General features: G+C 35.3%; 1 protein-coding gene across 1 annotated transcript; it reads left to right on the top strand.

The window, feature by feature from the left end:
• Window positions 1–41: 41 nt before the first annotated feature.
• On the top strand, window positions 42–16,491 carry LOC142978319 (RAB11-binding protein RELCH homolog). The gene is made up of 16 exons (XM_076122705.1): window positions 42–440; window positions 740–910; window positions 1,152–1,312; window positions 4,338–4,562; window positions 4,967–5,277; window positions 6,590–6,784; window positions 7,072–7,234; window positions 7,666–7,831; window positions 8,148–8,519; window positions 8,849–9,200; window positions 9,748–10,032; window positions 10,668–10,786; window positions 11,060–11,216; window positions 13,008–13,219; window positions 14,206–14,335; window positions 14,764–16,491. Exons 1-16 carry the CDS (start codon window positions 212–214, stop codon window positions 14,996–14,998), a joined length of 3,483 nt encoding a protein of 1,160 aa, XP_075978820.1. The 5' UTR covers window positions 42–211; the 3' UTR covers window positions 14,999–16,491.
• The last annotated feature ends 168 nt before the right edge of the window (window positions 16,492–16,659 follow it).

Here is a 16,659-nt window from a genome sequence, read left to right as displayed (position 1 = left end):
TCCTATTGTCAATATACAGTTCTTCCGTAATGTCACTGTCAGTCTCCGTTCGTCACTAGTGACACCTACTTCTTACGTTGTATTGTTATTTTGTTCAATTTTTGTGGAATTTAATTTCCACAAAAAAATTGAATGAATTGGCAACAAAGTGTAAAAATAATTGTTGTTGAAGAATATTACATGTGGCATGTAAATAACTGTAATCGGCGCTATGAATCCTTATAAGGAGATAGAAGAAAACTCTTTCGCTGCATCACCTCACTTAGCTTACGAGGACATCGCTACAAAATTGTTAAAAGACCATTACTTCCTGACGGCCTTAGAGTTGCATACAGAACTCGTAGAGAGTGGTAAAGAATTACCACAGTTAAGAGAATTCTTTTCCAATCCCGGAAATTTCGAACAACATGTTTCTAGGGCATCAGAATTTTCATCTATGCGTAAGTTTGTTTATATTTCTTATTATTTTTATAATTAACTATAATTGCCGGATGAAAACGAATCTAAATGAACAACTTGATTGTTATCTGCACAAGATACGCACTACTTTTGTTTGAATCATTATTTGCTTTGTTTACTAGCAGTAGTTAACGTAAAAATACAAGTACCGCTGCGATAATTACATCTAAGCACACCATGTTAGATCGTTATTTGTGATTACTTTAATAATGAACCTGAACTAAAATCATTAAGAAAATTTTTGTTTGTGGAAAAAAACTTAAATCTCTAAGCTCTACAGATCGCACCCCAAGCCAGGCAACTCTGGACTCTTTGGACACAGCAAGGTATTCTGAAGATGGTGGGGGTGACAGAGGTGGCAGCGGAGGAGATGTTGCAGTACTGGAGTTTGAACTTCGTAAAGCCAGAGAAACAATTAATGCTTTAAGAGCTAACCTTACACAGTTTGCAGGTAATCATTACTCTAGCTTATAATAAAAAAATACTTTAAAGGTCATCTGTAGTGTAAATATTCTCAAACATACAGGATCTTAGGTGACTCACATCTCTGAAATAGTGAGTCTAAATTTAAGTTCAGCAGTCTATCTAGACCTGTTTTATTGGGACAACCTCACACCTGTATATTATGTGTTGCTATCCCTGTCCTTTCCTCTTAAAAGGACTATTTAATTAAATTTATTGCAATTTTACAGATGGTGAATCAACATTAGACAAACACACTAAAGATATATCAGATCAGCGCTCATTGAAGCCCCATGAGAAGAGAGCTCTAAACTTCCTTATCAATGAATATTTATTGCTACAAGATTACAAACTGACTTCCATTACATTTTCTGATGAAAATCCAGATCAGGTATGTTCTCTTTTTTATTTATTTAATAAAAACTGCTAACAACATTTATACTATGTTTCTTAGGATAGAAAATGTGGCTAGTTAAATAAAATTAATAACTGGACAGCCAACTGAATTCTAAAACCCCATTCAATCTAGGCAATTGTCACTTTGACAATAATAAGACAAGATACATACTTTTAAACCACCTTTAAATCAAAAATAATGTTTTAGTGACAACAAAGTAAGACATCAATATTCAAGGAACCTATTTGAATATATCAAAAAGGTTCTCAAATAACTCTTCCCAAGTTGATATTGGTCTATTAATATAGACCTTAGTGTGTAATCCTTACAGGCTAATATTCAAATCTGTTGTTGATTCATCCAAGCAGGTAATAAGGCAGGGTGTGTGTAAGAAGTTCTATATAATGTATTGTTTTATTTTCCTTGTTATAATAGACATTAATATAATATTGTATTGTCAATGGTATAGTGTGTAGAACACCTATATTTTCCAGGTATTATCAACATTATTCCAATAAAACCACTGTGTTATTACTAGTCTATTTCTTAGTATATATCTGATAATATGATTTCTTTTACCAATTATTTATTTGCATATTTTTACTGTCATGTCTCAAGCACTTTGTTTTTTTTTGTCTCAATTTTAGTGTTTATGTATTAGCTTAATTTGACGTACACTAATTATTAAATCGTTATCAGATATTACCTTTATGACTATAACCTTGGGAAGGACATAGATTACTTTAATTTTTTCACAAACCAGCTAATGAGATTTATGCAATACTATTTTTTTAATGTTAGTGCTCTATGGTTTACCATCACAATGTTTATAAACGAAACATTTCCTTTCTATTGTTGTGTTCAATATTCTCATAAAAGTAGTTTTCTAAGAATATAATTATGCTTATTGTATTTTTCCTTCATTAAATCGTATGCACAAGTGCAATTAGAATATGTCTGTGCAAATTACTGAAGCTAACATAATGAATTGCATGACTGGATTCTTGTTTGATTACCAATAAGTCACGTAACAGTAATGTACGGTAATTATACATATATGCGTGTGTTCTATAGCATGAGAGTGTATTCAAGAAGATTAATTACTTATGATTCATACTTTTTTGTGGTAATAAAAATGTTAAGATGACAGTCAACGAGAAACGGGAACTTTATAGATCAAGTATAAAACTCGCGGCTGTTTGAATGAACTCTTTGGTAAGCAACCATGGTAACGCTTATCTACAGATGGGTGGCTGCGGCCACGTAGTAGTTTTTATAAACTGAGCTATTCCGTATTTCAGAAAGCAGTTGTAGTTACTTTCAGTGTATTTAAATAGCATTTAAGACCAGTCCTGGGCAACGTGAATAACTTTGATTAAGTATACCTACTTAAATAAACGAAGTAAAACCTCGAAATGTTTAATAAAGTAAATTACATTGGCGATAAGATATAATAAATAAACAAGTAAATGTGTGTCCAAGGAATACTAACACTTGGTGAAATTGACGGCGCGCCCACAAACGGTGGCCCTGTGGAAATTCTGGCATGTTGACATAGTAGGAGCGTCAGACCACGATATACAAATCATAATGTGTCGTACTACAGATATCGTATAGTTGTATTGAAATAGATACCGCAAGTGCGTCATTAGTGTTGTAAACATTAGCACCTTGACTATGAACATTTTCCTGATTTTTCGAATGCTTTTGTGTATTGTGGATAATCAATTAAATTCTATATCAATTACATGCAACTGTCAATGTTAATCGGAATATTCATTATAGTTCATTATTTAGTGATACGTTTTTTAAATTGTTTCGACGTATTCAAATACTTTAAAACCATTAGACTATGAATAGTAAATTCTGTTTTGTACAGGAAATACAAACTTAGTAACATTGCCAAAGGGATAGGTAGAGACCAAAGAGCGCCACTTGTTAAGACCCTTATACTTCGCCGGCTTCATTCAAATTGATACATCTTATCCTACAGGACCGTGTAGGTATACCGAGAGATTGCGTATCAGAAATTTTAGAACTTAATTCTAAAAGACTACTTGACGCATGTAAAGCAATCCGACAACAATAAGAGTACCCACGTCGAGTTAATCTGCAATGTATATTAGTATATTTATTCATGTTACACGCTCTTGACCCGCAGTGTTAGGCACGTGCTTTGCACATATAAAGACAATATGATACGTTAACACTTGCGTGCTGTAGTCTACAAAATAAATCTTCGATTCGATTTAGCCGTAGTCTGCTCAACCAACTTTAATAGAAGCCCTTAAACCCATACTATATGCTACGTAATTAATAAAACAGAAAAAATAGCCATGTTTTGCCATATCTCAGTTATATGATAGACATATCCGCAAAAAGTTATCTTGAAGGAGAGGCTTACTAAGAAAATATACCTACGATTTTTATGACACATACGTTTTGAATAAAAAAACAAATTAAAATACCATTTATTTATGCGAAATTTGTTAAACAACAACTTTACAAGAGAGCAATTTTGAATATTCAAGCGTTAATCAATACTACAATATTCTCGATTACAGTTTACTGTAATTAATGTGCTTTCTGAAAATAAGCAAAAAACATTATTAGTGTTGGATATCGAATAATAAAAATAACGTTTTTGAGATCTCACGTTGATTTTAACTGCACGTTTGGCGCAGTGGTTTAAGCGGTCACCTCGTCTCGCCGCAACAACCGTAGCGCCGCGTGTGGTGGGTTCGAATCCCACCCGGGACAAATCTTTGTGTGATGAGCACGAGTATTTGTTCGGAGCCTGGATGTCAATTTATCTATTTAAGTATGTATTTAGAAGTATATAAGTATGTTTATCAGTTATTTGGTTACCATAGTACAAGCTCTGCTTAGTTTGGAATCAAATGACCGTGTGTGAGTTGTCCAATGATATTTATTTATTTTATTTATTTATTTTTTAAAGAGGCGATAGGTATATTAAAACCTAATGATTAGGCTATATATATTTTTCACTCATTTACAGGAATTCGAAGACTGGGATGATGTAGGTCTCAACATGCCCAGACCAGCCGGCTTGGTGTCTTTGTTCCGTGGTAACACGACAGTGATCAGTGCGCCCAAAGCTGACGCGAGCACGGAAACAGACTGGACATACGCCGAGATGGAGTGTCAGACAGACTTTGATGAGGGCAACGATTGCGTCAGCTGCCAGACCTCCATTGAACATGAAACTGATTGGAGCCATGTGGTAAATAATACACTTTATCATTTGTTCTATACATGCTTAGTTGTTTCGTTTTATTTGCTGCCTCGTTAACAGCTTTAGAATTTTTGGGTTCAATTTTTTTTTATGAAAGTGGGACCAATGGCTAGTCACTCTCTCTGTTTCTCGTTTATCTTGTTTGGGGTTAATAGATTTTTAAAGCGTAATGCGTTGTACAAGAAACGTTTATATAGCTGGATGAATTAATAAACCAAAATCGGTATAATAAATAATTAAAGCTACGAGGAAAATACTAACCTTTATTTAATTCATATACAAATGAGAAAAATTCGAACAAATATTATGTATTTGAACTTAAAGTGGATTTAACTATTCACACATTTTTCCTACAATTCTAACCATAATCTATTTGCATAACTTATTCACAGCTACTCATCCAAGCCGAAGAAATCGAGCTATTGAAACAAAAAGTGATCGCCTTAGAGACTGAAAAACTGAACTTCCAAAAACTATATGATGCTGCCATAGTCAGTTTGAATTCATTAACGAGTCCTACTTCAGAGAGTAAATTGGACCTTCATATACCTGAAGATAAGCTGTTATCAGTGCAGACGAGAGTGGAGGAACCGAAACCAATAACTTGTACAGCCGCTGAGAATCACTACGGCAGCAGTAATTCAACGCATAGTGCGACACCAGAACAGTTTGAAATGATCGACAGTGAAAAGAATAGTGGAATGTAAGTGAGTCGAATAGTATAAAGTTACTAACTGACCCGGCACACGTTGCTCTGCCATATAAATAAAAAAAAAATAGTGTCACTTATGGGTATGAAAGATGTTTGCCGATTCTCAGACCTACTCAATATGCTCACAAAATTTCATGAGAATCGGTCAAGCCGTTTCGGAGGAGTATGGCAACGAAAACTGTGACGCGAAAATTTTATATATTAGATGATGTCAAAAAACCAACAAAAATGTTTCCTACTTGTCCTCTAAAAGCGTGTACATATTAGGCATATTTTCAAACTGTAAAACAAATTAGAATTTCGAGCATCAGGGCCTGATTGATACAGTACTTTCTTTGTAACAACACAGAATTATTAATCATACCTCTGGCTCTCTATTAAGTTGTGAAGTTAGTTGAGGCCATATGTAGATACGTGAGTCGATTTTTGACGAATCAATCTTTGTCGTGCTGTTTCAATCAACTATTGTTTAATACCGTATTAGCACTAGTTACACTTTAAGCGTTAGTGATTTTAGCTATTCGCTTTAGTTAGCAATTGCCGATATCTATACATTTAAGTCGTTAGATCTACAAGTACCTAGACACAGCATCTATGTCAGTAAACTTCCGTTTACCATTTTGTATTTCACCTTATTTTGTTACGCATATTTTTATAAAAGATACTAAAAAGTCTCCGCGCTTAATACGAGCGTATTTACGTACATACATTCGTACGAACCTTACATTCGTATTATAGAAGTTTACATAAATCCAATATCCGCATTGTTTGGAAAACCTCCGACATGTTAGTTTGTGTTTTTCGGCGTGACATTATCTGTGACAGTAGAGAGACATTATCAACACACTTGTATGCAAATGAGCATTTGACTTACTTTTGTTTGCTATGAATAACAATGAGTTTTCCGGTGACTAATTAAGCAACAATGAACCTAGACATGTACCGTTTTAATGACTTTAGGCTTTACATTTATTGATGAACTACTAATAGAAAATAACTTAGCATATTATATCTTTATTGTGGTGCTACTATGGAGCATTTGTTTAAACATTATTAAATGTAGTTTAACTAGTGCAAAAGATAATGTAACCGTCTTCAGTCAAAACTATGAGTCGTTTGCTGTACTAAAAGGTATTGATAATATATTCTCATGATTTTAATTTTTTTCGTTGAATTTTCCAATATCTGAAATATTCTTAGAATATACCGGTATTCAATAATAAAGTACATTTTAAAACAACACAAAACGACTCGTTACGAAACACATGAAATATCTTGTATAGTATGTACATAATATTTTCAGAACAAGGAAAGGCTCGAACATAAGTTCGTTCGACGCGGGTGCACTTGACCAGAGCGTGCGCGGGTCGCCGCTGCGTCGTGGTAGTGTCACCACATTGGACGAGACACTGAGCATCAATGACGCTGGCGAGTGGACCCGCGTGCATTACGAGTATAACAGCATCGAAACTAATAGTAAAGAGATGTGGATTGATAGGTGAGTTTAAAACTAACGTTGATTTACTGCTCCAATGTTGAATAATATCCCAGTTTATAAGAGAATAACACTGTTACCATTATTGGAGAGGTCAACATTTTACTTATGACATTTGATATAACATGTAGAGAGTGTACTGTACTTATTTTGAAAAAAAAACAGGTTCTTATTTTTTTGTGATTCCTTGGAATTGGCAGTGGACGGGTGGACCTGTTGTTATTTAAGCCTGAAAAAGCCTTTCAATTGGAAATTAGTAATCATCATCTCAATTTGTATTTGTTTTTCAGTGGTATACCGAACAGTTTGAAAGTATCAGTGCTGAACTGGTGCAGCGAGGCGCTGAACTTGAACGAGCCGTTAACGAACGATCTCCTCGCCGAGCTTGTGAACAGCGACAAACCAATAACTCTTCCCGGACTGCTCACTTTAGTAGCCGATACTTTACCTAGGGTACGTATTACAAATGATTGAAAACATTTATTTTAACTATTTGGGAGCGTGATGCTCGAAAACTGATGAGAATTGCGATAAAGTGTTGGTAACAAAAGTTGCAGAAAACGTTATTATTTTTCATTATGTAGAAGACACTTTTCTCTACGATGAACCGTTTTAAAGATATTAGTGAAAAACTAAAAAACGGGAACCTTAACCACCTCCCCCCATTCCGGCGCTCCTCCTAGAGGCGGGGATTTTTAGTTTGTTTACACTCTACTCTGCATCCTGAACCAATTTCTAAAGAAATTGCTTAGGATGCCGCTCACGCACTCTACATTTCCTTTTTTGAATGGACTATTTAGGAACATATCCAGGTCGTTCAACCGTCTCTCTATTGCTGCATAAAGTTTAATATAAGTGTAGTATATAATGCATTGTGTACACAGTTGCTCCCGCACACGCTGGTGGCGCGGCGCGGCGAGGCGGCGGCGCTGGTGGCGGGCGCGGCGGCGCTGCTGCCGCCCGGCGACGCACGGCGGGCCCGCGCGCTGCACGCGCTGCTCACGCTCGTCAAGAAGCCCGACCGCGCCGACACACGCGCCATCTGCGAGGGTAACACACATTACATATTAGTTACCATTTTAAACTTAAATATATCCGCTTAAAGTAAATCTAGAGAGGCTTGTAGTGATCTATTTCTCTAAGTGAATTAGACAGTCTCAAAACCTTGAAAAATATTATCACTCACTTGTACTTATATGCCGCAGCTTTCAGTGTTTTTGAGAACACTTATTCATTAATTTAGTAAAATATTCCCATTAATATTAATATTTTTGAATTCGACACCTAAGCAAACACTAGTTACACCGTTTTGTTTCTACAATCAACTTCGCTTCGAAGATTGAAACAATTAATTTCTCTATTTCAGCAACCTGCTTAGTAGTCAAATGGGGTGGTAGCGGCGAAGTACTATCCTCAATCGCTGAGCTCCTCGCATCACGATCGACCGAGCGACGAGTATTAGCCAGCCAAGTGTGCGTGGCCATCGCTCCCTACGTGCCTATAGAACTATGCACGTCTCTCCTACTTAGCCTCGTAGTACTAATGTGCGAGTCTAATGAGATAGAGATACGTTCGTTGGGACTAAAGTCGGCGTGTTTGATATGTCCGGTCGCGGAACACAAGTACGGACAACTAGAGAGTCTCATGTTCAACTTCCTCAAGGACCCAGTTGAGAAATGTGTGAAGGATACTGTTAATATATTTGTTCCGGTGCTGGCGAGGAGTGCTTTGATTGCAGGTACATTTTAAATTTATAAAAGTAATGGACTATTAATATGGATCTTTACATAAATCGTATTTAATCTAGGCATATTTTAAACGCTAATTTATCACTGGATTGATTTTTTGCGTTGCTAATATGCAAGCTAACACGCTGCCTGCGTATACGTGCACATTCATACGTGCAAGCAGTTTTGAGTGATTCGATATTATATGTATAATAATCATTGTAAATCTCGTATAGCGTTAACAGAGTGCCTTACTTAAAAGATAATACGAGTATAACAGTAGCAAAATTTGAGATAGACAAAAATACGTTATACTTAACCCTGTATTTCAATGTTCTAGGAAAGTTCTCAACGGACTTATGCAGCCGAATACTATCAAATATGAACAAAGCGAGCGGTGATAACGAATGGAAGACTGTACTGCTGTACTTGGAGGTGCTCCGAGTGTTAGTGTTAGCCAAACTGGCCTACGTAGTTAATGTACAAATTGTAAGGGACACCACCTTATCCAACTGTGATATGCAACCGATAAATTTACAAGAAGTGCCGTTAGAGGAACAAGAGTATTTCATTGATCTGCAGTGTTACATCACTGATAACTTCGACGCTAAGATGCTGTTGGTAGCTATGAATAATTTAGTTAAAGAGAAACCTGATGTCAGATGGTCTGAGTTGACGTGGTTTATTAGCACGTGAGTATTTTGTGTTTTTATTTTATTATCATGCCATGTATCGCAGTGTTTTCTATTTCTGTGTAGTGGTCACCTGTACTTTAAATTGCATCTTTTTTTACTTAGATTAGTGATATCATTTTTGATCCATTGCTATCCAATTGCTAAGCAAGAGTCTTCCCGAATGAGGAAGGGTAAAAACAGTAGATATAATAGTATACTTATAGCTTTTAAATTTACCCAATTGGCTACTATACAATTTGCAAAGGCTGTATCAAATTTAAATGTAGCTTTTAGTCCTTTCTCTATCCAGAGATTGATAGAAAAAGTTCCAGCTCAATTTTACCATCGCTTCCCGTAGCGACATTGACTATATTTTAAAGTAGTCTGTATACCGATATACAAACCTAACTCTTATGTGAACTGATCCTAGTGTGAACGAGTCTTATACACCATTAATATATTAAAGTTTACGTTACCTCATTTGTTCAAATGGTACTTTATCAGATACTTAATTTGTTACCCGACATAAAATCGTTCAAACTAATTTATTCGTATTATATTTCAGATTAAAACAAATCCTAGAAGTGGTGACGAACAGCAAAGTGTTGAATCACACCGCGATATACGAACTACTAATCTCTCTATTAAATAGTTACGTCGACAACTTCGGTATACATTTCTCGTCGTGTGTGCTGAAGCCGATGTTTAGTGATATGATAGCGGACTTGGAACACAAAATGGAGAAGCTACACACAGTGAATGTGGATAGCACGGTAGTTGTTGGTGTTTATTTGGTCACTATATTACCTGCGTTAGAAGATGAGACGCAACACGGGGAGTTCTTACAGAAGTAAGTGTTTTAATTCACAATGTTAATTTAGTAAACGTGATTTTGACAATATAAACTCGTAGCTAAGCAGAAAGGACTCAATCCACACTTTGACCACAATGGAGTTAAGTATGCCATCATTCTCCTGAGGGTCAATTTTGACACTCTTCATACTGTGGGTTGAGTTGAGGCAGTAGGAAAATTAGTTTCCATGTACATTTTAAAAATAGGGATTTCACTACATCATAGATTTGACCCTCAGGAGAATGATTGTATACTTAACTACATTGTGGTCAAAGTGTGGATTGGGTCCTTTCTGCTTAACTACGTCCATAATATACTCTCTGGGAGTTAGTATACGACTGCTGATCAAGGTCCCGACTAACTAACAACATTGTTGTCGAAATGTTGGCTCATTCTGTACACAAATGATTGATTTATAAGAAAATGACAATTAGCTTTATGTTAAGGATGGCAATGTTATATGAGTACAAAACTAATAGTCAAAGATCACATTGATTATTTAGGGGACACTACTGAGTTATTTTCAAGATTGTTGGTAGGTGTCATTGCCCTTTGTCGCTAAAAAACCCACTAAAATTACGCGACCCGGAAATAGATCTGTTGCTCCACTATATTTGTTTCTTTTTCCACAGATGGATAATGTATAGCAGTATCCGAGGGCTTCCTGTAAAAATATTTTCAATACCTTTGAAGTGGGTGGCGGAACATCGACACGAGGATATAGACTTTTATTTACAACATCTTAGAGAATGTAAGTCAAAATAATCAACCCTATTTCAGATATATATCAGATTAACTTAGGTCTTGAGTCCACCACGCTAACCAAGTGCCGGTTGAGAACTTTGCATGATTTTAAGAACTATGTTAAAGAACTCTCAGGCACGCAAGGTTGCATAAAAATCATAACAAACAATCATTAGATTACATTCACATAACATATTAATATTTATTCAAGAATAATCCAATATTATATAATCTCAATAGACACAAAATACAAATGTTAACTATTATTATTGTATTTTAGTTGCTGCAAGTAGCTGTGAGAGTTCAAGCGGCAGTACAATACGGGTATACATCGCTAATCTCATCACCGAGCTACTGAACGCCACAGAACTGAGTGAGAAGTCCATCGAACGACAAATGTTGCCCGCTGTTATGGCATTATTACATGATGAAGACCCGTAAGTAATATATATTTTTTTGTTTTTTGGTCAGCTTGAGCTATACAGGTAAAAATACTGACTGATACGACAAGTGTGCGGGGATAAATAATGCATGTCTCTTATTGTCGTTGTCAAAATAGTATCTGCTATTTGTAACGTTGAGATTGTGGATATAATATATTATGATATCTTAACCGACGTGTTTAACATTGGATTTTATGTTCGATGTAAACGCACGTAAAATAAGACATTATAACTATGATTATAATGTATTTCAAATAAAACTACTAACTAAAACTACTAAAACTGAAAATAGACTATGTTGTAAGACATAATTATATTATGTATTAAAAGATTCACCAACATTTATGACACATTAACAATTTTATGAGATGACATTATAACATAACTTATTACCTATTGCTCAATCCAGCATTTATTTTGATTTTAAGGAACAAACTTTATTACAATTCGAAAATGTATTTGATTATAAAGGTTTGTGGACAAATGACAATTCATTTACTGTTGCACCACATTACTTAATTGAATAACAAACATCTAAATATAAATCTATAAAGTAGTTTCTAAACATGAAGGATTAGTTCAGTTGCTTCTATTTAATTCCGCAAACGGTAAACAAATGCCATGTAATGTCGGTTAAGTAAATTTTAAACAGTGATAGCTAAATGATAGTGAACATAAATACATACATACATATTATGCGATTATGTGACACTTATCTATCTTTGTAAATAATGACTTGACATTATTTACTACTAGTAGACCCGCGCGGCGTCGCTTGCGTATAGCGTAGGAAAAATAAAAGGTGACTTTCAACCACCTATTCACCTTTCAACCACTTCGCTGGGGGATGATTGATTTAGATATATCTCGTAGAGTTTAGCCAACGTTTACAATGTAAGCGCAAAAAAAAGTATTTATTTATAACTTCGCATTAGAAATCTTAAAAATATCAGTGGTTCTCTAATAGATTAATGTATGTAAACTTCCTCATTATACATATAAACCTTCATCTTTAATCACTCTATCTATAAAAAACTGCATAAAAATCCGTTGTGTAGTTTTAAAGATCTATGCATACATACATACATACATACAGGCATAAAGACAGACCCGGGAAATGACTTTGCTTTATACTATATAGTGATACGATACATTACAGTGCATTATTGCGCAATGTAGTTAAATGGTTTTGCACTCCGTATACATCGAAATCAAGTTCATCTCTAAAAATAAATTGTATTTATTACTCAATTTTGATTCGTCATCAGTATGGTATCATGCAATGAGTGTATAAGTTTTATATCTATTTATGTATAATACTTGTATCATTATAGAATATGTTTGGTGATAACTATATTCGCTTGCAATATTTTTAACCAATGTTAGCACTGATTGAATGCGTTTGTCTCCCCTGGGACAAATTGTTTCAATGGTTATGTTAGGCTTTGTTTTAGTTATGAAAATACTGCAGATTTAACAATAAGTGTGATGTTCCTAACTCCCAATTGGTTGACTAAGGCCTCGAAATTACTCATATAACAAAAGACGAGTAATACCTTTAATGCCAATATGATTTTTAGCTGGGTTAACGAAACAAAAATTGTTCTTTCTTTCTTCACTTTCAAATTATTACAGGCAAAACATCGTTTTAATCATTGCTTTGATTTCGAAAACACAACCCTACTTGCAATGCCATTGTGTCAGCATACTAAATAAAAACGCCTTTGACGTTTCATAAGGAGAAACCGATTTGTCTGTTAATTAAACACCGTATTTCGCTTGTAGGTCTGTCCGAGAAGTAGCAATAACATCATGGGGTAGCGTGACCCGCACCTGTTTGATCCGCGGCCTGGACAGCGAGGCGCAGTGCTGGGCGCCGGTGGACGACCTCCTCACGTCCTCCACACCTCTCACCGTGAAGGAAGCCGCGAGGACCGCGGAAGCGCTGGCCCTACTCGTACTGCCTACTGTTGATAACCATGCTGTGTCGGAAAAAGGTAAGTGTTTATCCATACTAATATTATAAATGCGAAAGTAACTCTGTCTGTCTGTCTGTCTGTCTGCTACTCAATCACGCCCAAACTACCGAACCAATTTGCATGAAATTTGGTATGGAGATAGTTTGATACCCGAGAAAGGACATAGGCTACTTTTACCCCGGGAAAATGACGCATTTCCCGGGAAAATTCAGGTTTCGCCACCGAAGTCGCGAATAATCAATATTATAATGACATTGAATAACAAAATTCCGTTGTCATGGCAACAGTTTTAATGGCGGATATGCTTTAGCGCGAGTTATATGAGATATAAATAATTTTGAGAATATTTTTCGTGAAAAAAAGCATATTTTGTTGTTAAGAAATAATTAAGCTTTGTATTAGTAAAAAAAAATCATTCACGCGAGCGGAGCCGCACGGGTCAGCTAGTTTATAATATGATTAAGATTTAGTAAAAAGAGTCAACTTAAGGAGAGTAGAGACCATTTTTACAACTTCTGGATAACTCTTAGATAGCCTATCAGATGTTATTTTGAGTTATTTTATTGGTTTCACTGCTGTCAATTTTTCTAGCGGAGGTTATCTAACACTCATTTCTTAAATTGTGAAACAGGCACTAAAAGTTCTAGCCATTAATGATATCTGTATGTGCAGCAGTTAAGTACAGTAATGCAGTAGACACAACTCCGTTTTTTTTATCGTTCTTCGTCTATGTCTTCGTTTTAAATATCAAAACGCCTGTTTGTTTATAAATTTTGCTTTATAATCGGTGTGTGTAACAGAACACGTATCAATTTCAATAATCGATACCTAATGTCGTGTTCACGTGATCATGTTACAGAATTTGGTAAAAATATAAGTGTTATCACATTCATATTTACATATAATGTTTATTTATCTGTCGATCTTTAATTACATTCCTTTTATAACATGATAAAAACCTTTTATAACATGACATCAATATTAACATATTGTGTTTGTTTCAGCGGTATCGCTACTATGCACGCTATGCCACCGCGTGTCTCTGTCGACCGAGTGCCTGGCGGCTCTGACACCAGGTCTGCAGCTCGCCGTACATCACTGTCGACACCACCCCGCCTTGTTACCGGCACTCAGGTACCATACCATACCCTCCATACAACAAACTCGTACACTCGTGTGGTTATTTTTTTTCAACTGTTCGTTTGGTGGTTTAAGCGGTCACCTCGCCGCAATAACCATAGCGCCGCGTGTGGTGGGTTCGAATCCCACCCGGGACAAATCTTTGTGTGATAAGCACGAGTATTTGTTCTGAGCCTGGATGTTAATGTATCTATATAAGTATGTATTTAGAAGTATATAAGTATGTTTATCAGTTATTTGGTTACCATAGTACAAGCTCCGCTTAGTTTGGAATCAAATGACCATGTGTGAGTTGTCCAATAATATTTTATATGCGTGTGCGTCCGTCCTTATAGCGTGCACAATGCATGTGTGACCTAAAACTATAAATCTTCATACTGCAAATATTTTTTTGTTTAAAATATTATCTTTCCTATAAACAGAAAACTGGAAGAAGGCGTGCAACACCCAACATTAGCTCAATACAGGGCGGCGATAGAAGCTCTCATCCACAACGTTGCCGGCACAGCTCTCAGCAATGACGTCATCAGAGAACCTCCCCCACGGCCCGCGACCAACCTTCAAGCCGCACAAGAGGTCGGGAGACGGGTCACACAAATATTCCAACAATCAAAAACTAATATGAATCTACAAAATATATTTAAGAAGAAAACTTAGCGTCGCTGTGAGTCGTTCAAAATTGAAGGTCGTTTACATACGGGGCTAAATCTAACAAGAATCGCGCGAGGAATCACGCGAGCCTATAAATAGCTTGTGCACGTGCATATGTATTGTGTACGAAGCAGCTTAGTGTTCGCCGTGTAAACAAGCATATGCGCCCGACAAAGTAAACCCGGTGTGTGAACGCTCTTACTGTACAGAAAGCTGATTCACTATGACAAAAACAAATATGGCGCGCGTGTTAGACTGTCTGTGTTTGTCTAGTTTCATACACATAAACAAGTCTGTGAAAAACATCACATGTATACCGCGCTATATTTGATCTTGTCATAAGGAATCATGGCTCAGTAGTTTAAGTCACGTCCTAAATCAATACTAAAAAGTGTCAATATACCTAGTTGAAAAGATAAAATCGAAATGGAATCTAAATATATTTTTAAAACACTAATATTTTGCCCGAGTGTCATCGTGTAGGACATGCCTTAACAATATAGCGAATAACCCTTACCATGCCATAAACAAAAACATTGTATTTAAAAGTATTTTTTTAGAAATAATGTGTAGGTCATGTAATGCAATGCACTCATCTGTGGTGTCCGAGTTATAGACAGCTTACGGATTTGATTAGATTGCTATGCAACTGTGCGTTGATAACTAAGTCAACTGATTTCGAACTAAATTATACATTCCTAATGATATTATTTTACCCTTTTTTGGTCTCTATATATTTTTTATTCGTATTATTAATTTATTAAACAAGTACTTAATTAGTAATAATTGTTTTAGGTTAGGATAGTACAAATTAGTGCAATATACAAATTGTTATGACATTTAATTTAATTAATTACTTAATGACATTAAACTTTTGAAATTAATTATTGTGCCTAGCCCGGGAAACAGTGACATTATTGAACTGATACAGTGAGTCATATAATGTGGAAAAAATGCAATAATAAATGCATATCGCAATTAGTTGTTTGTGCTATCAAATCAGGTTCTGTAAACGTATCGCCTCTCAATGTGTCAAGAGCTCTCATGAATCAGCTATTGCTATTATGGTGCTTCCCTTTCAAGTATGAATACAAATACACCATGATAAAGTAAGATCTTTACGTGATAACTTATGTTATAATCGACTATGCCTTCATGATATTATAAAATACTCTATTAACTATTTTATTGCTATAAATGTATTCTGTATTTAAAAATCAAATGTAAAACTTTACATATAGCTTATTTATTTATCCACTTTACTAGTGTTATCGATCGCGTATTGTTAATATTCGATAGATAGATATCGCATGAATCTCAATCATACAATGTTACTTAATAGACCTTAGTTTAGTATGTAATGTTACATGGTACGCATAAATTACACAATTATTGAGATTGTTAAACCTAGTGCTTGTGAACACGAACATTTATTGGCACACAAACATAATTGGAGGTTGTGTTAACATTGTGAAATATATAAATTTTATTTTATACAATATGAGTCTTATTTCTTCTAGATATTGTTGTGATGAGTCAGCGTTTCAATTACTTTATATTTTGTAATATTTTATCAACTCATTGATTGACGTCGTTGATAGCCTTTGCCATTTTTATTTAGCGTGATAAGTTTTATATATTGAGCTATGAACATCAAAAACGATTCC

This window comes from Anticarsia gemmatalis, chromosome 14 (assembly GCF_050436995.1).
Source record: "Anticarsia gemmatalis isolate Benzon Research Colony breed Stoneville strain chromosome 14, ilAntGemm2 primary, whole genome shotgun sequence".
NCBI lineage: Eukaryota > Metazoa > Arthropoda > Insecta > Lepidoptera > Erebidae > Anticarsia > Anticarsia gemmatalis.
Note: the sequence above shows the minus strand (reverse complement) of the source record. Positions and strands in the feature narration are given on the sequence as shown.